We start from the raw sequence: 24,126 nt of genomic DNA, 5'->3' as shown, positions 1-24,126 counted from the left end.
CTAGCTGATAGCGGTTAATATTAGCCAATGTTAGGTCACTGTAGATGGTTATGACTGTGTAACTGACACTGAGTCAGTAGATGTTATGTGTTTAAGCTGACCACTATTTTCCAAAGTGATTTACAGTTTAAAACAAATGTTGTTGGGGAGTTTGACACCTTTGCTGTTGCATCCTCGCTCTCTTTCTTCCTTCCACAGGTGTGTTGGAGGCTGCTGTTTAATCCCTTTCTTCATGAGCAACCTGAGAGACGTCCACCACCAGTGTCCCGAGTGTCGCGCAACCATACACAATCACCAGCCATTTTGACACGGAGGTTATCACATTACCAGCCCTGGTGTGATGTGTACAGTACGATCCACGGCGTCTATACTCGAGTGACCCCTCGCCGCCGCCTTGGAGCTGTTTGGGACTCTGCCTCGGCCATTTGACTCAACAGCTGATCTCGGCAATGTAGCTGGAATCGACTACACCACTGGTACAATCAGCACAAAGGCTCAGATAACTTAAAGGTCTGGTGTGTAGGATCTAGCGGTGAGGTTGCAACCAACTGAAACGTCTCCCGTGAGCCATACTTATTCATAATATCCTACATTTCTGCCAATTGATCCCCCTGAACACCTTTATCTTTCAGGAAAATCAACTGTTCACACTGTGACCTACTTAAAGCAAATACAAACCGGACTAACTTAAAGAATGTTTAGACTAGCTTATGTGACCGATAAACTCCAAACGAATGGATCGATGGCTTTTCTGTCAACAATCGAATGACCTTCGTGCACATCTGTTATCTCAAAATGGAAATACGGGCGCGTGAACCGCAAAGTCTGACAAACAATGGTTTACATACACGGCCAGCAGCAACACAATTTAAATGTTGTGCCTTCCTGTATACTTCTGTTTCTATACTCTCGCCAACCGTTTTAAATATTGGTTGATAAGAAATGTTGGTTATTCTGTAATTAACTTCTGTAGAAGTGCTCACAGTCCACCAATTTTATTGACACAGAAAGGCATACAGTACTTATATACATTTGTGTATTTACATTATAGAGACCCCATGGATGTTACACATGTAGAAAAATATGCATTACATCTATATAAATATGTACACAATGTGCAAAACATATGGCATACAAACAAGAGACATAGCATGGGCGGTGGAGAGAGAGGGGACTCGGCTACAATGACGGATGTAAATGTCCCCAAAATACATAGACTGTAATGAAACGTCTGGTCTGCTCTTAAGTTCAGCGTCTCAACCAACAAATGTTTACATGATAAACTCTGCAGGTGAAGTGGGACACGCAGGAGAGCTGGAGTCAGTACGGGGGAACCTGAGCTGACACCTGCTGACAGGAACCTTAAGGGTTCTTCAGATTGACCATACCTCCACAAACCTCTAACTTTAGAGGGCTATTGAAACATGCTTTTGAACTTATAAACTGTATTACTCTGTAGTAAAAGTTTCATGAAAAATCCAGGCAGGATCTGACACGGGTAACCCACAAGTTGTGAAACTCCCTCAAGATGATTGAGGTTAGGCGTTGACCGTGAATGGTTCAGGTTAGCGTCGGTAGGGCAGCGAGAGTTTTCGCAACGTGTGGGTAACCATGGAGACGTGACCGTAGATCACATACATGTGTAGCCAAGACGTTTGTGCACGTCTGATATGAAAAGGAAGTAATGAAACGACTCTGCAAACCTGGAATATACACATGGAATCCTCTTTTACGTCGGCGTGAAAGCAAGATTAAATGTTTTGTCTTTTCATTTTCACCCCGCAAAAGAAGTGGAAAAATACAAAAAAACCGTGAGAAAATAAAGTGTGATAATATGTTCCACTGCCCTTTTTTGGCAACACACTATTAAATGTGTCAGCCTTAAAGCTGACTGAAGAAAACAAACAGTTTAACTCGTCATCTTATAGGAAACACATGAATCCACTAGTGATTCTCACCCTCAGCGATACTCAGGGTCCCAGCACCCCGACTCAACCAAAGGTGCACCAACCAGGAATGAGCACGAGAATGAGGTCATCTCATACAATTTTGTGTTGAAAAACGGCCTCATTTAAAAAAACAAAAGGAGGCAGCGCCCCCTAGTGTCCATGGACATAATGACAGGTTTAAGTCAATGCTAAATGATTTCACTGGACGTGAAGACAAGTAAAAAAAAGCTATCGTGTTTGAAAGTGCCATACAGTGAGACCGCATCAAACCCAAACTAATATCCTTAACTGAGACACTAAATCAGCAACTCAATATTCAGGGTTGAACTCTAACTCGTGGGATATGATGCAATCTGTTTAAAATGATGATTTAGAATTCATGACAGCTTTAAAAGTAGCTAAGCCCTCTTCACTGTGCATCACACCTCAAAGGTGCCGGTGGGTTTTTGACTGTCTGACACCAACTGAACAACACAGATAAAAAAAACAAAAACAGGAAACAGTCATCAGGAGGCTTTTGAAGAGTTTGGTTTTAAACACGTCAACCGAATGATTTGATTTCATAGATATTAGTACATCATTTTCAGACAACTCGTGGGCAACGGGTGAGAAAGAGCTCGAGACGGCCCGTGATTTAACATGAATACAATCATGCACACAGTCACAGGTGTACATGCAGAAGACGGGAAGACAAATCGACACACACACACACACTTCTCTCACATATCCACTTGGTCAGTAACTGATGCACTGATGCATCACGAGAGACTATTTCCTCAGCCAAATATTACTTTAGAATGGGGCGGTACTGAAGGTGTCTTTATTTTGAGGTTTTGGAGCTTTAAATATCTGTCGTCATATTGTTGAATAAACATTGTTATATAAATATCTGCGTTTAAGGTGCTGTCAGATTACTGCTAGACGGCTCCATTAACAGGCGCGTGCGGCAGAGTAAACTGTTTTAGACCACAAATATGGATTTCCGCAAAATATCTTGTAAGATAAAAACATGTGAATTTTGGAAATTATTACATCGATCGTTTTTCAAGAAATGTTTCATGTTCGGATCACACGGGTCAGAAACAACCCTATGTAGCCAGCAGTGGGATCTAATTCTACACAGTAATACTAATAATATCAGCGTAGCCTCATCTTTGTCTGCAGCTGCGCAGAAATAAAACATTAATAAAAAGAAAACATGTTATGAATGAAGCTTGAAACTATTTGGTCCAGCCCGACTTCAGAGTATTCTGGCTCATCCAAATGATGGTTGGTCACTCAATCAGTGGGCTGTTAAAGCAGATTAATCGATCGGCTACAGGGAATTGTTAACCAGCACATTTGTGGGCTAGTGATGCAATCATTTTACTTACACACACACACACACACACACACTCACGCACGCACACCTCGTCTGCATGTCTTACAAACCGACATTTGTTCCCTTGCCACTGCTTCGTGTCAGTTTACTATCAGAAGAGAAAAAGCTGGCGACTTTGTGAGCGAAGTCCCATTTTGCTGAAATTACATTCAAAGTAAGATACTTGGACGACAACTGCAGCATCTCCGGAGCAATTGGCCCCCGCGATCCTAGATGTGCATCACCGCGGATCTCTCCGCCCCTCACGTGCATAGCTCTCACACAGACGGAGGAGCTTCCTCCTCTCGCCACCGACTGAAGTCTTTTCTTCTTTAGAGTCATTGGTTCGTCAGCTTGACCGCAGGGGGCCGTGAAAGGTCAGAAGGGAAACATCTGATACAACCCGTCCGATTAGTCAGCGTACGCGCGATGTACAGTATGTGGTAGACTGGACCAGTGAGAACAGAGGCGTGACCTCCTCTCAGTTAGGAATCCCTTTAAAACATCCGATCAGACCTAGTCTAGACTTCGCTTCCCCAGGGGGAGAGGTCAGCAGCTGAGGCTGCACCGACACCGGGACGTCCCAGACCAAGCCTCATTCAAATTCTTATTGAGAATATAAATTCCATTTGTTCTTACTAGATTACATCTGTAGTGTGTGAGCTGTCATTTAGAGCGACACATTTATTGTGCTGTAATGACCGGCTTCTATAACCTAGAATGGCTCAATATGCTCCAGTGGAACACACAGGTGACACCACGTCTACCGTTGACATGCAGCTACTGTGCTTACAGTCAGACAGACGCAGTGGTCACACTGAAAGACAACCAGTCAATGCTGTTCAGGCTCTCTCCCCGAAAAGTTATTTTAGTGTGGTTTAAAGAGTATTTACAAACAGTCCGTGCTGCCAGAATTCATTTGGCTCCGTCTCTTTAAGTGATCATGACCTTTGACCCTGTAGAAGTCTTTTTAAAATCCCTTGATATGATGGGGGGGTCTCGTCTTCGTGATGATGTTATTCTGGCTGTTCAGCCGTTTGAGGCCCTCTTTTATAACTGTGCAAACTCCTGCGTGTAGTTCAACTTGAATCAGTGCCTGTACAGCATATTCACTGTCGTATAGTGAGAATATTACTGATGGTTTGATGTACTAGTGAGAGTGGTACGGCACAAAATGCCACGTTTTCTCCCTGTTAAAAATGTGGAAACTCAACCTCGTCGATCCCTTTCCTCTTCTCTTCATCCATCCATCCATCCTTCCTGGCTCAGCTGCTCTCTTCCTCCTTTTTGTCATCCACCCCTCCGTCAGTCCCAGTGCAGCTGCAGGTCTTGTGCATCCAGGAAGTCTGCTGGCATTCCCAGAGGTGTGAGTGACCCAGCAGGACCTGGCGGCATGGTGAGGTCCAGCCACTCCATATTGTCCAGGCCTGGGTCGGACAGGCCCATGTTGAGCGAGGACGGCGAGGAAGAATCGCAGAAGGACAAGTCTGACGTGTCCATGGGCGAGTAGGGTTGCTGCTCCATCAGCTGGGCCTGCAGCTCCTCCATCAGGCCCCGTGTGCGCGCGTCTGACGCCGGTGACGTGTCGGCCAGGGTGCGCTCCAGAAAGGCCTCCAGCTGATTGTCTGTGGCCAGCGAGGAGAGGCTGGGCAGGCCGTGGCCGATGAGGGGGCTCAGGGTGGGCGGGGGAGCCAGCTGGACCTGTGCAGGCGGCCTGGAGAGAGCCGTGTTGACCGGCAGGGTTGAGATGTTTGCCGTGACTGGGAGGGTCTTATTGTGAGACACGTGAGGGTCCTGCTGGATAAATGGAGTGATTTCTGGAGGAGAGGGATAAAAACAAGCTTGTCAGAATTTTGAGTAGCCTCCGTCATTTTAGCCAAGACATGAGTACGTAAAAGGCTGATATGATTCATAATCAATTCTGTGTACATAATCTGTGACGTCACCAAACTCAAAATGTTGCTGCCTACAAAGCAGCTTCCTCCTCATATGCCTGAGACGAGAATGTTTTCAACATGCTCGTACTGAACAGAATGTAGTGGGGGTGTGCTGTCGGTGCCGTTACCTCCGCTCTGTATGAGGATGTCGAACAAGTCATCCATTTGCTGGCTGGTTGCTGTGGGAACCTGAAAAGACAGTCGACAAGGTTTACGAGACTGAAGGCGGCTGAGAACAAGAGAACAGTGTTCTGAAGGACACGGTGGTGCGTCTCTCACCTGTGAAACATTGTTGACGTGCAGGTTGCGGCTCTGTTTGATGGCCTCCTCATAGCGGGGAGGCTCTCGTATCTTGGGAGGCTGAGGAACAAGAGAGGTGGGCTGAAGGATGAAGGTAGGCTGGGGAGAAGAAGACTGGAAGGATAAGAGAGAGACGGAGAATTAAGAACAGTCTGTATGAAGAAAGAAACTCTCCACGTCAAGTTGGGAAAATGAAATCGTAAATGATCTCCTCTTGAGGGAAGCTTAATTGATATGAATGTAGGATAGGAATACCCCCCCTCCTGTGATAACTCAGCACCGATACCTTATTCAGGGGTCCGTTGGAGATGTGACGGTTGGGTGAAGCCCGTGGAGAGACCCGGTTCTCTGGGCTACTTCTCAGGAAACACTGTGGATTCATCTCAGGCCTAGTCCGGCTCTCCAAACCAGTCGTGTTACTGCACATAGTCAGAGTCTGTCAACACACAAGACAGATGCTAACATCAGTGTTGTTCTGAAGAAGGAACTGGAAACACAGCGAACGGGATGAGGGGCAGACACCTTCGTAGCTCCCACTATGCATGAGACGATATGGAAATGTCAAGTCAGGATCATCGATCACAATATGATGCAAATGGTCATGAAATGTGCTTAAAATTGGAAAGTTTTTTTTGTGAAAAACAGCATAGATCATAAGGTCTGCATACATAAAGGGTACATTTAAAGCTACCGTCATTACAGGGCCCATTACCGTCTTCGGACAGCGCCGGATAAGCATTATTGTTGAAGGCAAGGCAATAAGAGACATGAGATAAAGTCACTGAGCACAACTTCTCAAGGAAACGCAACGAACTGCGCGGCGTGGCTGACCTGTAGCAGCGGGTTGTGGTTGGATAACTGCTGGTTGGATGCCGTCTCCCTCTTAGTGGTTTGCCGCTGAGGAACTGAGACCTGGACCAGGCCTGGATTTGAGACTGTGGCCTGAATAACCGGCTGAGATAAGAGTGTAAGAACATATTGTGAGTCGATACATCCAGTTTTCTAATTAGTAAGCCCCTAAAGCAGGTAAGCAAGCTCTGACGCTTCTCTAACAGACGCCACAACATGTGATGTCACTCTACTTTTTTTTTAGCAATCGTACCTGCAGGCTGACATTGGTGTTCGGCAGCTGGATTGCTGTAGCGCTGTTGGGAAGCGAGACTGGGAGGAGGATCCTCCCAGCTTGGCCTGTGGTGGTTAACAAGGTCTGGGGCTGACCCAGCACCTGGGACACCCCGCCTGGGTGGCTGATGAAGAACTGCTGCAGGCTCGGGGCAGCAGGCTGGGGCTGGAGTTTGGGACTTCTCTGTGACTGGGAGAGGAGGCGAGGGCTGCCGATTATTTGGGGCTGGGCTTGGGGCTGGACCTGGGTGATGATCTGGGTTTGGGTCTGGAGCTGGAGAGGCTTGCCAGAAGAAACAGTCACATCCTCCAACTTGACTACTGTTGGCCGGGGGGAGAGAGTCTGGATGCCCAGGATAGAGTTGGGGATTGTACCGGCAGTGGATGAACAGTTCGACAGGACTGTGCCCTCCATTTTGACCACATTTGAGCTCCGGACAGTAGAAACAGGGTTCATGGCAGGTCCAGAGTCAGCGATGCAGCCACCCTGGCCTCTCTTCTCCACCTCCAGCTGCATCTTCAGCGCCTCAACCAACCTCTGCTCCTGCTCCAGCTTCTTCATCAACTCCACTATCTGCTGCTCCTTTTCATGGAGCCGCCTGTCTTTTTCTTCCGGGACTTGAAAAGACAACAGAGGCGAGGACTGTGGACCTGGCCAGCCAGAGCTCACCATCTGCGTTTCAGAAAGAGCCTCAGACATGCCGAGCTCCTGCTGGAGGGTCGAGCGATCGGTGGGAACGGGTGAAACCGGCGGAGTCGGGTTCCTGTTCTCTGGAGCCACCTGCTGGACTGGAAGGACTGTGGCGGGGCTGCGAGTGGTGACCTCCATGGGCATGGAGGAGACGGCAGGGACAGGAATAGTGGCGGGAGCCGAGGTGCAGTGGTTGTCCTGGAAAGGCTTCAGTCTTTCCATCAGGTCAGTCTTTGTTCCCGACACGGGGAGGCCACGCAGCTTCAGCTCCAGTTTTAGTTCAGCCACCTGGACAAATACAAATATGATCACATAAACTATTTTAGACTGGTGCAGCTGATGCCGATTAGCTTAGCACAAAGACTGGAGGCAGGGAGAAACAGACGGCCTTGCTTAGGCCAAAGACAATCTGCCATCTAACATCAGTTGACCAACAAGACAACAAGACTCCAAGAAGTCACTGATCTCGGCAAAGAAATACAACTTTTACACTTTTTGCACGTATTAAACAGTAAGATACTGTATCTGTCTGTATAATCAATGTGTTTATCAGGGAGCGTTAGAGGTGCTGCTGTCAGGCGACTTAACTACCTTTGGACAGAGCAGGACTAGCTGCTTCTCTTGCTTTCCCCTGAATTTTTATATTTTTGTTAAACCAATGCAACTTTGAGAAAAAGAGATTTAAAGTTGAACAATAGGAAGTCTGTGCCCTCGGGTTCTCTTTGTTTTCTCAAATGACTAAACAGAACCGCGTTAGATCTTACGAGAGCTTATCAGATTGTTGCTACTGCTGGCTGTGCGATATCTCGACACAGATCAATTTCAACAGCTGAGTCGGCCTAAAACAAAGACAATTTCTACCTCTAGACCACAATCATAACTATAATTTCAAAGCTGCTGGGCTCTGCTGTTCCAAGCTGCAGGGGTGAAGGGGAATGCTGGTACCAGTGGGTTTTCCAAATACCTTCATCTCCTCCAGATTGGCAGGCAAGACTCCCGGCTTGCGGTTTGAGAGAGAGTTGTTTGGACGAGCCGGAGCTGGAGTTACGGGGGGAGGTGGAGGTGCAGTGGGCAAAGACACCATGATGGAGGTCGGAAGGCTCCCGGCGCTGCCGCTCTGACCCTCGGCTCCAGGCCTTCGGTGAGAAATGAGACACAGAAACATGAGGTCATTGTTACATCCCAAAATGATTTACAGTGCTTGCGTACCACGGGAATGAGAAACAGAGAAGGGGAAGGGGAGAAAGAGGGAACAAAGGATTATTAACGGAGAGCTCACGGTAGAGACAGGAAAGAGAGAGAGAGAGGAAGTCTGTTCCCAGTATGAACAGAACAGCCATCCTGTGCCTCACTAACAAAGCCAGTCAACCAAACCACAGCGCAGTAGTTCAAAGGGAGCTTGGTCATGCTGCGGCTGTGAGACATTTATGAAAACAGCAGCTGGTGAAGCAACATCTTGGTAGTTATTCATATGATTCGATGCAAAGTTGTTGTTGGAAACTAGCCAACGGCCCTCTGGGTCACTGAAAACAACAGCACTCGACTATGGAGACGAGCCAAAAGCGAACTAAAACAACACAATTACAAAGTTCTAATGTGTGATGTACGTACTTGAGCGGTGCCGGTAATATAGTCTGGTAGTTGTAATGCTGCTGTTGCTGGCTAAGGATCTGCAGCTGGAGGAACAGCTGCTGTTGCTGCAGCAGTCGGGCATACGAGGAGTCCATGGGTGCTTCGCTGGCCTCCAGCTTCTGGTCGGGGGGAACATACTGGTGGTACTTGAGCTTTTTCACCCTGGACCTGGGCTCCTTGCCCTTCTTACTGCGGCTCTTCTCTGATGGAGACTTCTGCTGACTTTGCTGTTGCGGGAGGAAACAAAAATAAATGAACTATTCTGTCCAGCAGTGTTCAAATATTACAGAAATATATTGAATTTAGAGGTGGTAAAAAAAAACCTCTTACTTTCACCAGTGTTGGGCCTGGTTTTAAGGAAGCAGCCGGGATGACTGGCTGTGCCGGAGTGATGGCTGGGCGGCTGGCAGGCTGTTCGATCGCAGAGATCACTTTCACAAAGTCTGTTGTTGCTTGAGTAGCAACTGGGAAGGTCTGAAGAAACACAACAGGAAGACAACAATCACTGCAAAGCAAACGCTGAACTTTGAACAAACACCGGTATGAAGTTTGAAGGTATAAAGACCTGGGGCTATGAGAGCAGGCACACACACATGTTTTACTAGTCCCGTATCTGACCTGCAGCGGGGTGATGGGTACCGGTGGTGCCGGGACTAGAGAAGGCGTCTCTGGCGCTTTGATCTCCGCGGGAGAGGGGACACCACTCTGAGACTCCTGGCTGGCTAGGTGCTCTGGGGACAGGGCATCGCAGCTGTCTTCATCCAACACTTTCGGATAATTCACCGTACCCACTGACAGCACAACAACAAAAAAGTCCAGCACTTAAATACTCACTGTTCTTTTGTATCTCTGTGCAAGTAATACACAACTTTTATCATAATGTCTGTCCCAAATCCCTGCACGGCTGATCAACCATGACTTCTTCCTGATAAGTGTCCTGATAATCGTTTTACCATCACTGTTTCTCTGCGTCTCACCGGTGATTGCCTGTTTCACACTGGAGTCCACAGGCAGGATGTTTTTCTCCACCAGCTCCAGGGGGCCGGGTCTCTGGGCGATCTTCTCGTTCAGGTTGTCGGCCAGCCGCGCCCTCTTCAGTCTCATCTGAGTGGCTTGTAATGAGGGTTCTGCTCCGGTCTCTGAGGAACAAAAAAAAAAAAAAAAAACTGTAAAACTTCAGCTTGACGATTTCTTGTTTGCGGCGCTGGCTAGAAAAGTTTGTTTATAGCATCGTGTCTGATGCCAACTGGAATTCTATTATGCTTTTTTTTTTAAAAGTCCACATGGAACACCAGATAATACTTCACGTGTTCGTAGTGAGAACTAGAGGATCAGCAGTACCTTGCAGGATGTGCATCCTGATCAGCTCTGCTCTCTCTGGACGACTGCGGATCTTGTGCTTGAGGAAATTTTCGGTCTGAAGAGAAAGACAGGCAGTCAGTTAATGGTCTGAACCGTCATGCCACACAACGGTCCAGGAGTTTATTTCCTCTGCCTCTCGAGTCCACAGCTAGCACCTTGTTTCCAACATACCCTGGCTCTCTCCAAGCTGCGAATCTGCCCGTGGAACGCTGCCGGGCTCTTCAGAGCTGCAACACATTACATTTTCATAAATGCAAAAGTCGGAGCACAACGTTAAAAACAAACTCATCTTGAAAAAGAGCAAACATTTTGATGATCTCAGCCATCAGACACACTACATCAGCTTTTCAGTGAGTGATGGACACTCACGTGGCATGATGCCCTGGTCCACCAGCTGCTCCCGGGTTCGCCTTTGCTGAAGCCTCAACTGCAGGACTGCAAACAAGAAATAGCATTGAAGAAAAACAGAGTGACTTTGATTGTAATATAAGTACATATAATATAAAGTTATATCAGTAAAAAAAACATAAGAACAATTCGTGAAAGCAGACAGAAGAATGAGGTAGTGTACAAATAAAACAGGGAATAAAATTGAAAAAGCTGAGAAGGTAACTACACACTAACCCCCTGACACATCACCTCATCCTGCTCTTGAGTCATTAGGTTGACAACATGCAATAACATAATTCTATAATTCATTTTGCATTCAGGACCAAGTTATCCATCCAGTCAACCCCATTTTTTATCAGCATTGGTTACAACCATAAGTGCACGGTAGCGTGGTAGCACTATACTATTTCTGTGATGGCAATAAAAGCCTGAAGGAGACTTCAGTCTTATCCTGAGGGCTTTACGAGTGCAAGTCCTCAGTAGCTGTTTAAGGATGTGATGGTGTTTCATTATGTTTATGTAAGCCTTTGTTTACCAGGGTATGACATTCCACATGCTGTTTACATCTGGACCACTGCTACCCCAAAATCAAAACACCGGTGGAAGGCAATCAGAAGAAACAAAGACTGACATCCACCAAAATATTATACTTCATTGTCATTTATTTCATCCCTTTATGTCCATCTGTTTGAAAAGGTGGGCGTTTGTTTTATTAACCAACAAAAACTTCCAGAAGTCCTGGACAAGCCTGCAACAGCATATGCCTACTCGAGTGGAGAAAAGAGCACAATAACAACAAAGAAGAGGAGCGCTCACCTGCTCTGAACCTAGTGCAGCGGTCAGTGGGGGTCTCTACCTCCGTGTAGGCCATTGTCTGAGCGCGAGAGTCCAGGCCTATAGATCAGTCCAAAATACAACCGAGTGATTAAGCCATTTCACCCCAGGGTGACAGTCTTGTATTAAAGCCTAAAATATGTAACTTATAGACGCATCATCTCTCAACATGATCAGCCGAATGGTAAGAATCCACAGCTTCTTAGGATTAGAGAAGCAACATTAGGCCCGTCCTGCACTCCTCCCACAATGTTTCTTTACAGCAGGGCCACCTCCTCCTCCCCCTCCTCCCCCCTACCACCCTTCTCTTACTCCCCTCTCTCGCTCGGCCAGTTTGGGGCGGCTTATTTCCTGGCTGTAGGCGATCCCAACGCAGCCTGATGTGACGTCTACACGGGTTCTTTGTAACTTTAGAGGAACAGTCGAGAGTCTGCGACAAAGGACAATAACAACTTTGTCTTCAAGCTGAAGTGTTTTATAGCGTTGGTGTTACTTTGTTAGAGGGCCTACAACATATGGATGTGTCACATGAAGGAGGAGGAGTTGTGATTTGCACGAATTAAATATGAACTACGAGTATAGACACTTCTCCATTCATATGAAGGGATGCGTCAAAGCTTGCAGGGAAACAGTAGCTCTCTTGGTCCAACAGGAAACAGGTGGCACAACCAACTTCACATTTCTAATCTCCCTTTTGCATACATGGCGTACTGGAGGTTTAATTCCAACTAGGGCTGAGGTTAAACAATTACAGAAATCTATTCTGGCTCAACATCGGAGCAGATTCTAGAGATTATTTTTATAACGTCTTAGTTCTGATAGTAAAAATGAGCTAAAATGGCCTTAATATCGGCATAGGGAAAACCATCCCTTCAATTGTCGCCACGCGATCCGATCGCCACTCGCCACAGGCCTACTTTGGACCCCAACTACACTGAATAGCTGGATTTAGATATGCAGAGGGGACATGTTTGCTGAAGGTGACATAGACTTCCAGTCAGTGGCATTGTCCTAAGTTCCTCCGGGAAACGCTGCTCAGCCTGACGCGCACAAGTTGACCTGTGAACTCAGCAGACGGAGGAGAGAGGCGGATGACATGACCGAGCGGTTTATGCACACAGTGACAGGCACGTAGTCAGCAGGTCAATGGAGGAATCACAGGCTCGCATGGAAACGTGTCTGTTTCCACTGCAGTCAACAAGTGAACTGAAGTAGATTTAACGGGTTTAATATAATATATATATAAAGAAGACACAAGGAAAAACACAGCTGATGACATGTGGGAAGCAAACAATAAGTGGTATAAAAAGAACCAAAAATGACATGATGCATCACTATGGAATAGCTTTGACATTTTTGGAAATACACTTATTTGTTTTCTTGTTGCGCATTAAATAGGAAGATGGACAACACTTTGAAATCGGTCTGGTCAATATGAAAGAGCGAGCAGCCAGCTAGCTTAGCTTAGCATAAAGACCGGAAACAAGAGGCAACGGCAGCGCATGTACATGCTGAGGCCGGTAGCTCCCAGGAAGTTTGCAACATGTTTCTCTTTATTTGTCGTCTTTCCTCTTTATTACTGGAGCACTGATGACATAAGACGGAATACACTCATTCAACAGTCATTGTGGTTTCCAACGGTCCATGAACACATCATGTGTGTCGAACGCTTACGTCAGAAAAAGCAGTCAAAACATAAAATTGTGATTTCATCAACATGTCTCATTTAAAATCTCGCCACAAATAACTCGAGTCAATTACAGACAACATTCGCAAAGTTTGCCTTCTACTTTGGGAAGTAACCCCTAACTAACTTTTTACTATCTTTTTTGCACTTCTTCATCCTCTTAGCAGGCTCTGCGGTCGTCAATAATAATATTGATTTCACGTAAAAGGCTAATCTCTTTCTGGCCAGACTCATTCCCCGTCACAACAGACCCCGAGACCTGAGTCTGCACGTCCCAGACTGCTGACCGAGCAGTGGTCTTACACTCGGGCCTGTCATGATGGTGGACAGATTAACACCTGCATGTTAAAACCAACATGTGAGAGGGGGTACTCTGGCAAAGAGCTGGGGATGGCGCAGAGTGTGGAAAGTATGAGGTGTGTGTTCCCACTGGAAGGGAAATGACAAAAGCCGAGCTGATGAGTGGGCGCTGCTTCTGTTGACATTCCACAAAAAAAAAAAAAAAAAATGTTCCACCGTCGAGTCACTGTTATTGTGCAGACAGCAGCAGCAGCCGCCGTGCACGAAAGCACAAAATCCCAGAATTATCCAAAAAGTGTTTAATCTCACAGCTCTGGCTGAACACTCTGCGTTTGTGGACTGTTTCTCACAAACTGGATTTTATAGAAGCATGGTCACAGTGACGGCACTGAACTGATCTCCCTAAACCGTCTTAAGCCACGATTGGGAACTGGCAACGGCAGCAGTGAATCTACCCCACTCCTAAAGCCTGGTAATCGCATATCCATCCATCAGTGTCTGAGTCAGGGCCGTGTGGCTGCCAGAACAACACCAACGCCGTGAGTTTAATGAGAAGCCAACATGTCGACTGGCTCGCATGATGAAGATGTTGGAATAATGTTTAAAAAAAAAAAAAAGCTGATGGAAGTTTCACTCACTTTTATGGCCCATTTTGAACTTAATAGTTGAGGTATGCAGCACGTGCCTGTGTGCACGCATGACTAGTGTGGAGGCCATATAAGCATTGAGGGTATTTAAGGATAAAACTGCTGTGAGTGTCAGCATGCCGGAGGAGTTGCAACACAGGCAAGGAGCATAATGTTATTATACATTAGCTGTCAAGTTTTGAGTTTGATGTATGTGGGATTTCAGTGGATAATACATTTGTTTTCTTCTATTTTTTGAAAATTGAAATCTCTTTTGGTCACTCTTTCACCATGGTGGCTTGTTTAATGCATCTCCTGTCCCGGCGCGCCGTGACGGGCTAGTTCGGCAGTGTTTTCTCACCATTTTTGCGTTCATCGAGGGGAGGCAGAGGCTGCAGCGACAGCTCCTCCATCTCATGGGTAACCGCCTCGCTCTGGGGACTGGGCAACAGCAGACTCGACATCTCGCAATCCCCCTCTGCTCCCAGCAGCCCGTAGGACGCCTGGAGCTCCATGTTGCATCGGGAGGGGAGGCAAGCAACAAGACGGGGGGGGGGGGGGGGGGTATGGGTCACGGCCCCCTTTGGTTTCACCGCTACCTGTGTGGATACAAGAAACAAGACGGGAGAGTGAGGAGTTTGAGGGAAATGTTGGACGACTACACTCAAGGATATTTTGAGGGCTCCTCGTCAGTAATTCAGAATAACAACCGTCATCCTGTTGGTATGACTCCTTCACCCAACTGGTGAAATGCTAAGGGTGGCATTTCATTTGGGCCATCTGGAAGAGCTCAGTCACAGCCCAAATTATTCATTAAACGAGCTGGGTCGGCTATTATAGTGAATAATCGCTTCGAACCGCTGCGCGTGCGAAACAACGCCAGCTTGTCCATGAATGTTCTCTCTGTTCAGACATAATCTGGAATATAACATCGCTGTGGCCGTTTCAAAAACGGGGGGGGGGGGGGGGGGGGGGGGACGGAAACATTTCGGGGAGCAAAACAAACAGTTCAGTATCCATGGCTTCCCAAGCAGCAGACGACAGGCTGCGCAGTCTGGACATGCATGCTATTTATCGCTCTTCAGCAGCACCCACAGGACCTCCGCACTCTTTACTAACCACCCTGAGGTGTTGCACTTGGCTGAGGACCACTTTGTTCCTATGGCTGCTGATATTTCTCCCTGTAGGTCCTCAAAGTGCCAAAAGGCGTTCGACGGACCGAACTGGACTCGTTTGGTTTCAACACGTCTGAATGTTGTCCATTCTGGTTGCTGAGGTCATGCCATGTGTCCAAACACAACAAGTCCTAAAGCCCATGTTTCATCTTCTGCTTTTAATGATTGTACGGTAATCTCTATGGGTTTTCTCTGACTAGTGATCACTGCAGTTTACAGTAAACATGGTCTTTCTCAATGACAGGTTTATAATATCTCTGTGGTTACAGAAAGTGGGTAGAAAATGTATAAAGAAAACTTAAATGAGCTGCTAGAATTCTGGAAAAGCAAGTGAAAAGACTGGTATGTTATTTCTTCAAAAAATATATTTTTGCTTTTTCTTCCATATTTTTTCCCCCCCATTTATTTTAACAATCAAAACAACCAATGACAATCCAAATTATTTTTTGAAACTATAAATAATTAGCTTAGCCATACATGTCACAAATAAGGGCATAAAACCCAAAACTTGTTAGCACTAGAGTCCATCTTGCAACAGGTCACACCAGCCACGACGCCAAATGGGACCAGCAGTGTTAAATTGGGGGGCCCCCTCCCAACTTCATACCCTCTCCTTTCTTACTCGGACCACACATACATCTTCAGACTTAATTTGAATGTCAACTACACACCTTTGAAGTTTGCCAGCATAAAGTGGAGGGGACAAGGGCCCCTTCCTCAGACCACGCCCATCTACGAACTCAACCTTCATTTTGATCTCAACTACACGGCTGTTGAGTTTCGTGACTGCTTCTTGTACTGTTGGGACGCTGTTCACAGACAGAATTATAAACACTCGTACCAGATGAACTTCACATGATCAATGTAACTGGAAGGAAGTATTTCACAGTCGGTTTTAGATGAGACGCCTCTGTCTTTAGACTTTCTGGTGTACTTTGTAGTAACTGTAACATCTGTGACATTTCGGGAGTGTGGATTCAGACCAACCAATCAGACACCGAGTACTGACATGAGAGTCAAACCCGGTTCACTTTTTAAAAAGAGTACATAAGGAGGAGCAACTACAAGAAACTGATGTGATATTACACTAACCATTTATAAAACACACAGTGCCGAACCACTGTGCCGAACAAGTGTGCTTGAAGATAAGTGGAGAATAAAACAGGTGATGAGTACCACTAAAAGATGCCTGAATGAAACTGGCCGACACTCGAGGTCTGAAAATGTAAGTTTGCGGGTTGCTAGGAAAACCTGCAGCGGTCTCTATGACAATGGAAGTGGTCCGTGCGGAGACAATAGGAACATCTTCGTACGGATGATCAAAGATCTGTAGTGCAGCATCATGCTGCAGTGAGAGAGAGCGAGAGAGCGACTCTCGGAATAAAAATCAATCCACTGCGCACACAGAAGCTTTCAGGACATGTGCTGAACATAAACACATCACATTTATTGATGTGTCAATTTACTGACACTCAGGGCAGATAATGGTCCTGTACTACATATCTGATATTTGTAAGTTATGTTTGTTTATGAAGGTTCTTCCCTGACCACAGCATCATACATACTGTGCTTCTGTTTTTTCGGGCTATGATTTCCAGATACTGCTTTGGAACATTTCCTCAAGAAATGCTGTATTTTCCTCCAACAAAACAAATCTTCGTTGAACCATTGATTTGACGGTAAATTAATTTCAATTGGCGGGAATAAAAGACAGTCAGAGCACTACACGCCGCGCGTATATGTGTTGGGCGAAACGAGGGTGGGTGAGCGGGTGAGGGCGAGAGAAAGTGGGCTGCAAAACAGAGACGAAGGAACAAACAACTGTCACGGCTGACGTGGCGCTGTGGGATAAACAGCAGAGCTTAAGCAGCAGAATCAAAGAGCAGATCCAGATGGCGGGCGCTGCCTGCTGCTCTTTAATGGCAACAAGCACCGTGTGTTTCATCAAAGGGTAATACATACACTATACACACACACACAAAGCAGTGAAAGCACTACTAGAGTCAGACGTGGGCTCGACGGTCAGCGCAGCACTATATTATTCTGCTGCGAGGCAGTGCTGCCGTTTTCTGCCACTGGGTGTGTTTGGTATTTCAAACCTGACACAGGTGATGTGATGGCAGTGGCCCCAAACTTTGGCAAACGATCAACATTAGACTGTGCAACCACGTACGAACATACGCTCCCTTTCCTGCCAGCACGTAGCCGGATTTCTTGCTGAATGCGTTGTCAACAACCCGTGACCTGGTCTCCTCAACATGTCATTGAGACGGACAAAGGAAGAAAGTGATCCACGTAGACATAACTAAGCCGCTGTTTATTGCACTTAGTACAAAACAACACCGGTATGGGGAGTCAGCGCCACACAGACAATGATTGTCAAAAGGCAACAAAAAGTTCATCTTCAATCAGCATTTTAACAGCTAGCGAGGCGGTCGGAGTATCGGTCAAATACTTCGAAAGTCACTCAAAGTGGACAACCTGTAAGTGCCTGAACAGTCAAAAGAGGCAACAAACTGACGAACCGAGCCATCTTCCCATCGCTGCGCTCTCACTGGAAAAGCTAAAAACACTTTCTGGTTAACACGACCATTACCCAGACTTCAGTTTGATGGTGGTTTGAAGGTATTCCTCCACAGACATTACCGATGCTTATTGTGGAGCTGTTGTGTCACCTTTGAGTACCTTTTAAAGCGCTATACAAATAAAATGCATTATTATTATTTCATAATCCTGTTTTCAGCAAAACAATCAGTGAATAATTTTGAAGCCAGTCAATGGAATAGGAACTATGTGTCTCAGTAACAAACACAGAGATACCACAACTTCGTCTCTGCCCACTATGCAGTGCGTCAACTTGACTACGAACAGGCCCGGCTGTGAAGCCTTCACGTGATAAAGTACCCACCAGCACTAGGGCTGTGCAGCGAGCATCCTTCTGATAAGCCCGGGAAAAACGTTCTTACTTTAAGTCTCATTTTGAAGCAAATGTGTTAATTAGCAGGAATGTAGCTCAAAGTGAAATCAGTCATTTAAATGAAGGTAAAGGTTTTTGTACAATGCTATTGTGACTGTTGGAGATGAGTGACGGCATGAGAGAACTGAAATCTGCAGCCTTAGTCTAAGAGCTAATAAATCAAACTGTCACGAGGTCTGGTTTCTGTTAAAACAACATCAACGCACCACTGACAGTTGTCTATGGAAAAACAGAACATGTTGTGATGAAACCCTGAGGCAGCACATTTGTAAAAGACAAATAGGCCGACAATCTTAAAGCTAAAGTCTAAAAACTAGTTATTCAGTGTGTCCTGGATGACTGGGAATCTTCTCAGAAAATCATCTTATCCATTGTGTCTGTTGTGATGTATAATAAGGGTTTCACATCCAAATAACTAATGTTTGGATCATTAACATTGCTAATATCAACTAGCTGTACCATGTACACACACACACAAGCACAGAGCATGAGAACCACTCCAGTCTGCAGTATCCTGGGCCTTAAATAGACCACGTCTGGTTCCAACAAAAATGTCCTCTTTTATCCAGAGATAAGACAGAAATGATGTCATCACTGTGGCTCTTTCACTAGAGTCACTTGTTCTGCTCTGTTCCCACAGACACACACACGTGTGGTGTCGTTTCCTGCCTTTGTGGACTTAGCTGAAGTAAAAAACGTCTAAAAAGAAACGGTACAAAAGGATCAATGGCTGGAAGGCAAACGCCATAAGACAGTCTCAGCTAAGAGAAGAAGCGACACAGCCAAACTTCAACAGTGAGTGCAGCCTGCAATGAAGAAGTATGTAGGCTGGTAATGTAAAGTAGGAGGACTATAAACAAATCAGAATGAAATGCCCCGGGTGGCATGTTGTTCCGAGTGTGAGTAGCATGACAGGGCTATTACCTCCTGCAACTCAGTGCAGTCTGGTTTACCACAATCACTGCAAGGGGGGGGGGGTCAAATATTGCACCATTTTTAAAATGTGTGGACACAAATAGGGTACTAGAGTATTCAAACACACATTGTGACGTGGAAACTGAGAGGACATTGGGATAATTACTTTCCCATCCAAACCATAAGCACAGCGTTTAAGTTAATACTCAAAATTCACACTTTTCGCTGACAGACTGACTGGATAGGCCCGCCTCTGACACCACATCCCGTCTGTCTGCGTGACTCACACAGACCGCGACCGGTTTTGCTGCAGCACCACTAAAGTTACCTCACTTTCCTCGCTTCAGTCGTTAGGAAGGCAATAAGACAACATCATCGCGTTTGTGTGAATGCCAGGGGAGCCTCATTACACAGCGCGTGTGGTGGACAGTATTTCCTTAGTAAGACGGCTGCAGAGTCACAGTTACACCGTCTGCCATGCCGCAGCGTCCAGAGACCGAATGGCTGAAATAAACACGCAGCACACGAACACAGTACTCGCAAATAACAACGTGACAACTCGCTTGTTCAAACGGCAAGAACACATTTTAAAGTTGTTATTGAGAGGCATGGCCGTGGGCTCCACCACACCTCCTGTTATCGCAGTGGAGGAGATGGGTGGGTGTGGGATGAGCTAACGTGGGCTAGCTAGCGCTACTTTAAATCTGACAGGTGAGTGAGTTGGGGACAGTAACACCACCAATCATAAAGCACGATGATGCGCTTCCGTGGACATCAGTCCTCGGACTAAACATACCTCAACGTCAGTTACAGTCGTCCGCGTTTTTACCGCACAGTCTCCCAAAGCCTCGTCCGCTGTCTCTGTCTGCATTCCGCGAACAATTCTCAACAACAACCTCTTCTTCACAGTTCGCTAGTTAGCTCGGGTTTAACTCGCTAACGTGCTAAAAACAAGACAGCGTCGCGCGGGAACTGTGGTCTTACCGAAATGTGAAGACTCGAAGCCCAAACCTGTCCGAGCTCTGGTTCACAATAAGATGTCCATTGGTGTCAGCGGAATTGTCTTCCGTATGTTGTTTTTCTCCCCCCCTAGCTGTGGGATTGAAGTTTATTTCGCGGAGTAAAATGGCTGCGACTGGTGTCGGTTCGGATGCAGAGTGACGTAATGACGCTGTGGTTGGGGAGGGGGGGGGGGGGGGGGGTGGAGCCGGCGTTACTCCAACTACAATTCAACACCTCCACGGATTTATATTTGAAATCCACGTGTTTTTTTGTCGTCACATATGATTTGGTAACATTGGTGTTGCATAACTTCCGGCCGTGAACCTGGTGGACATCCACAACCAGGATAATAAAACCAGACATCTTTACCTCCGAGCATGAAATAAAGTGTGGTGAAACTACCAAGTAACTACAAGTTGGCCTCTTGAAATAGACACCCGGGATTATTAAAAACTGAATACACAGCACAACATGTAATTACTACTGTGGTCCGTTTATTCTATGTTGGTTTACTTGAATAAGTTAAATGTACACGGTAGAGCCAGATTACTCCTGTGTGCTTCACTTACTGACCATTTGCTGGAGGGAAAGTACTTCATGCTGAAGGAGTGCATCAGATACGGAGCACAAGAGCACTACCATGCTCTGGAATGGCTGATGTTAAGTGTAGTTCAGCACTTCAGTGAGGAACCTTTAAAATTACTACTTCAGAAATACTCACAAGCAGTGGCGGCTGGTGGATTTTTTTTGGGTAGGGCCATCCAATCAATTTCAGCAAATAGTATAATTCAATGCATGTTGATCATTTTGGATGATGAGGAAGATGTTTTTTAATATCTCTGGAGTAAAAATGAATAAAACGTCTGAAACACATTCACAGATGATACAGATCATGGTACATATTAATCAAATGTGTCAGTTAAGCTGCTCATCAGAGGAATGAAATGAGAATCATGTAGAATGATGGAGTTTAAAAACAGGAAATCAAAAGTCTTTAAAAGTCTTTGTTACGTCATTTGAATGAGTCACGCCTTTTCTTTACTCCCAACTCTTAACTTTCACTTTCGTTTCCCTGATGGCGCAGCAGAAAGTCCACCTGGTGAGTAAACGACTAAAACATATTCACAGAAATGTAGAATAATAAATCGAAGAAGAGAATCGATGATTTAAGACTCAGACGATGAAGATAATCGATGATTTAAGACTCAGACGATGAAGAGAATCGATGATTTAAGACTCAGACGATGAAGAGAATCGATGATTTAAGACTCAGACGATGAAGAGAATCGATGATTTAAGACTCAGACGATGAAGAGAATCGATGATTTAAGACTCAGATCTGTCAAACAGTCTCGAGGACGCTGCGTGTTTTCTGAGTTAATCTTGAACTGAGCAGTCAGAGGACGTCGGTTCAGCTCCAGTTTAAACTGGAACTTCTCTCGAGTTGTTTCTGTGCGGCTCAAGTTGAACTCTTCATTCTATGATCTCTGGTATCTTGTCTTTATTATCGGAGGTGAAGCCGCCATTTTAGAGGATTACTTCCTCATGTTTCATGGACGAGTGTGTGTGTGTGTGTGTGTGTGTTGGGAGTTTTACTGATGTAAGGAGTCGATGTTAACAAACAACAATTGAACATTTCATGCGATCCTCTCTTCAGGCTCTCAGCAGCTGGTTTCCAGTTGAATAAGTGTCTGGCGTTTGCAGCAGAGTGGCCGACATGGCGGCTGCAGCAGCAGGTGAGTTCAGTCAGACTTCAGTGTTCTGGACAACTCTGTCTGCTCTCAACATCTGCATAAAACAACTGTATCCTCTCTCTTGTTCCTGACCTCCATGAACGTCTGATGAATGTTGTTTTCTGCATTTATTATTACAACCATCTACTATAGAAACATTCCTGTGGACTTGTTCGTGATGGATTACACATTCGAGAGTTCTAATAGAGTATTCATTAATATTTTACTTACTGAAATATTTATTTACCTTCAGTAGCTTGAGCTGTGTGCAGCTTCACTGATGATTTGAAACTAATCAGTCAACATGTGGTTGAAGTGTAGACTTCCTGCTTTAACTCAATGGATAAAACAAAAATATCACATGAACCGTTTAGGAATTAAACATCTTTACACAGCCAAATACATGTTCAGAGGCTCAAAAGTAATTGGACAAACTAACATAATTGTGAATATAATCATTATTTTAATACTTGGAGGAACATCCTTTTGCAGTCAATGATTGCCTGACGTCTGGCACCATAAACATCACTAAACGCTGAGTTTCCTCCCTTGAGATGCTTTGACAGACGTTTCACTGCAGCCTCCTTCAGCTGCTGCTGTTTGTGGGTCTTTCTGCCCTCAGTTTTACCTTCAGTAAGTGAGAAGCTGCTCACTGGGGTTGAGATCAGGTGACGGAATTGGCCATTGAAGAATATTCTGTTCCTTTGCCTTGAGGAGCTCTTGGGTTGTTTTCACAGTTTTGGGTCATTATCCATCTGCACTATGAGGCGCCATCCAATCACCCAGTTCCATTAGCAGCCATACATGCCCATCAAAGCACTGCCTCCACGTTAGACAGATGATGTGGAATGCTTCGGATCATGAGCCGTTCCTTTTCTTCTCCACACTTTTCTCTACAAGTTCATCTTGGTTTCATTTGTCCAAATAATCTTGTTCCTAAACTGGTCAGTCTTTTCCAGATGTTTTCTGTTAAAGTCTAATGTGGCCTTCCTGTTTTGGTGCCAGTGCATTCCTTCTTTTTAAGAATGTACCAAACTGTTGATTTGTCCATTCCTTCTGTTTCTGCTGTCTTCATGAGAGGGTTGTTAAGATTCTTCAGCCTAATAATGGCCTCCTTCACGCATTGACACCTTTTTTGGTCCGCATGCCGAGAGTTCCAAGGACCAGCTACCAACTCCAGACCTATTATCTGCATAATGTCTCATGACAGCGAGAACAGGACAGACCTGGCAATGAAACTCTTTGTCGGACAATTGTATGATTACTTTTGACCCTCTGAAATGCGGGGGACTGTGTAAAAATGGCCGTAATTCCTCAACGGTTAATGTGATATTTTTGTTGTATCCATTGAATTAAAACTCAAAGTCTACACTTCAACCACGTATTGACTAGTTCATTTCAAATCACTTTGAGTTGTGTGAAAAGGCAAAATTAGAAAAATAGTTTGGGCCCTGACTAAAACATTGATAAAACACTGTGATGACAAACACCCTTTTATTAAAGACATGTGAATGAATCAACGTTCTGTATTCTTACAGGGTCTGATGTTCTCCAACCTGTGAAGAGAAGCAGCAGCTATGGATGGCTGCCACCGAACAGTGAGTTAAATTAGACTGAGTCAGAAATATTCTTGTGTTCATTATCATGTGATTACAGTGTTTACAGGTGATGGGTCACTGGCTAATGTTCAAGTTTCAAGATGGTAACAGCTGACACATTCACTCTATTCCACCTCTAAAAAGCTGTGACTTCCTCCTTGGTTATGAATCTAGTTTTATTGTTTTCATTTAGGTTCAAGTCTTCAATTTTAAGAGTTTTTTACTAATTCAGTTTTTTCTTCTCAGTGTCTGAGCTGAGGGTTGTTCTGCTGGGGAACAGCTGGTCTGAGAGGAGTTCAGTGGCGAACGTCATACTGAGAGAGACTAAGTTCAACACTGAGGAAGAACCAGATCACTGTCTGAGAGTCAGTGGAGAGTTAAAGGAGAAAAAGATAGTTCTGATCAACACTCCAGATCTGCTGCACCCCAACATCTCTGCACACAAACTAAGACAACACGTAGAAGACTGTGTGAGACTCTCTGATCCTGGACCTCATGTATTCCTGCTGGTTCTACAGCCTGAAGACTTCACTGAG

The 24,126-nt window shown here is 45.5% G+C and overlaps 2 protein-coding genes across 2 annotated transcripts; one reads left to right on the top strand and one right to left on the bottom strand.

Annotated features, from left to right (window-relative positions):
• Nucleotides 1-979: 979 nt before the first annotated feature.
• mrtfba (myocardin related transcription factor Ba) lies at nucleotides 980-14,705 on the bottom strand (the record flags this gene model as incomplete). Its single annotated transcript, XM_079293253.1, has 16 exons — nucleotides 980-5,126; nucleotides 5,375-5,435; nucleotides 5,526-5,660; nucleotides 5,833-5,982; nucleotides 6,378-6,500; nucleotides 6,649-7,647; nucleotides 8,324-8,495; nucleotides 8,971-9,218; nucleotides 9,322-9,465; nucleotides 9,610-9,782; nucleotides 9,969-10,130; nucleotides 10,333-10,408; nucleotides 10,525-10,580; nucleotides 10,723-10,788; nucleotides 11,560-11,637; nucleotides 14,552-14,705. The coding sequence occupies 16 exons, from the start codon at nucleotides 14,703-14,705 to the stop codon at nucleotides 4,615-4,617; spliced, it is 3,309 nt and encodes a 1,102-aa protein (XP_079149379.1). The 3' UTR covers nucleotides 980-4,614.
• Nucleotides 14,706-21,331: 6,626 nt separating this feature from the next.
• LOC306795447 (GTPase IMAP family member 8-like) lies at nucleotides 21,332-24,113 on the top strand (the record flags this gene model as incomplete). Its single annotated transcript, XM_079293965.1, has 5 exons — nucleotides 21,332-21,358; nucleotides 21,917-21,995; nucleotides 23,531-23,590; nucleotides 23,837-24,058; nucleotides 24,109-24,113. Exons 2-5 carry the CDS (start codon nucleotides 21,977-21,979, stop codon nucleotides 24,111-24,113), a joined length of 306 nt encoding a protein of 101 aa, XP_079150091.1. The 5' UTR covers nucleotides 21,332-21,358; nucleotides 21,917-21,976.
• Between the last annotated feature and the right edge of the window lie 13 nt (nucleotides 24,114-24,126).

This window comes from Melanostigma gelatinosum (genome assembly GCF_949748355.1).
Source record: "Melanostigma gelatinosum genome assembly, chromosome: 21".
In the NCBI taxonomy this organism is placed as follows: domain Eukaryota; kingdom Metazoa; phylum Chordata; class Actinopteri; order Perciformes; family Zoarcidae; genus Melanostigma; species Melanostigma gelatinosum.
Note: the sequence above shows the minus strand (reverse complement) of the source record. Positions and strands in the feature narration are given on the sequence as shown.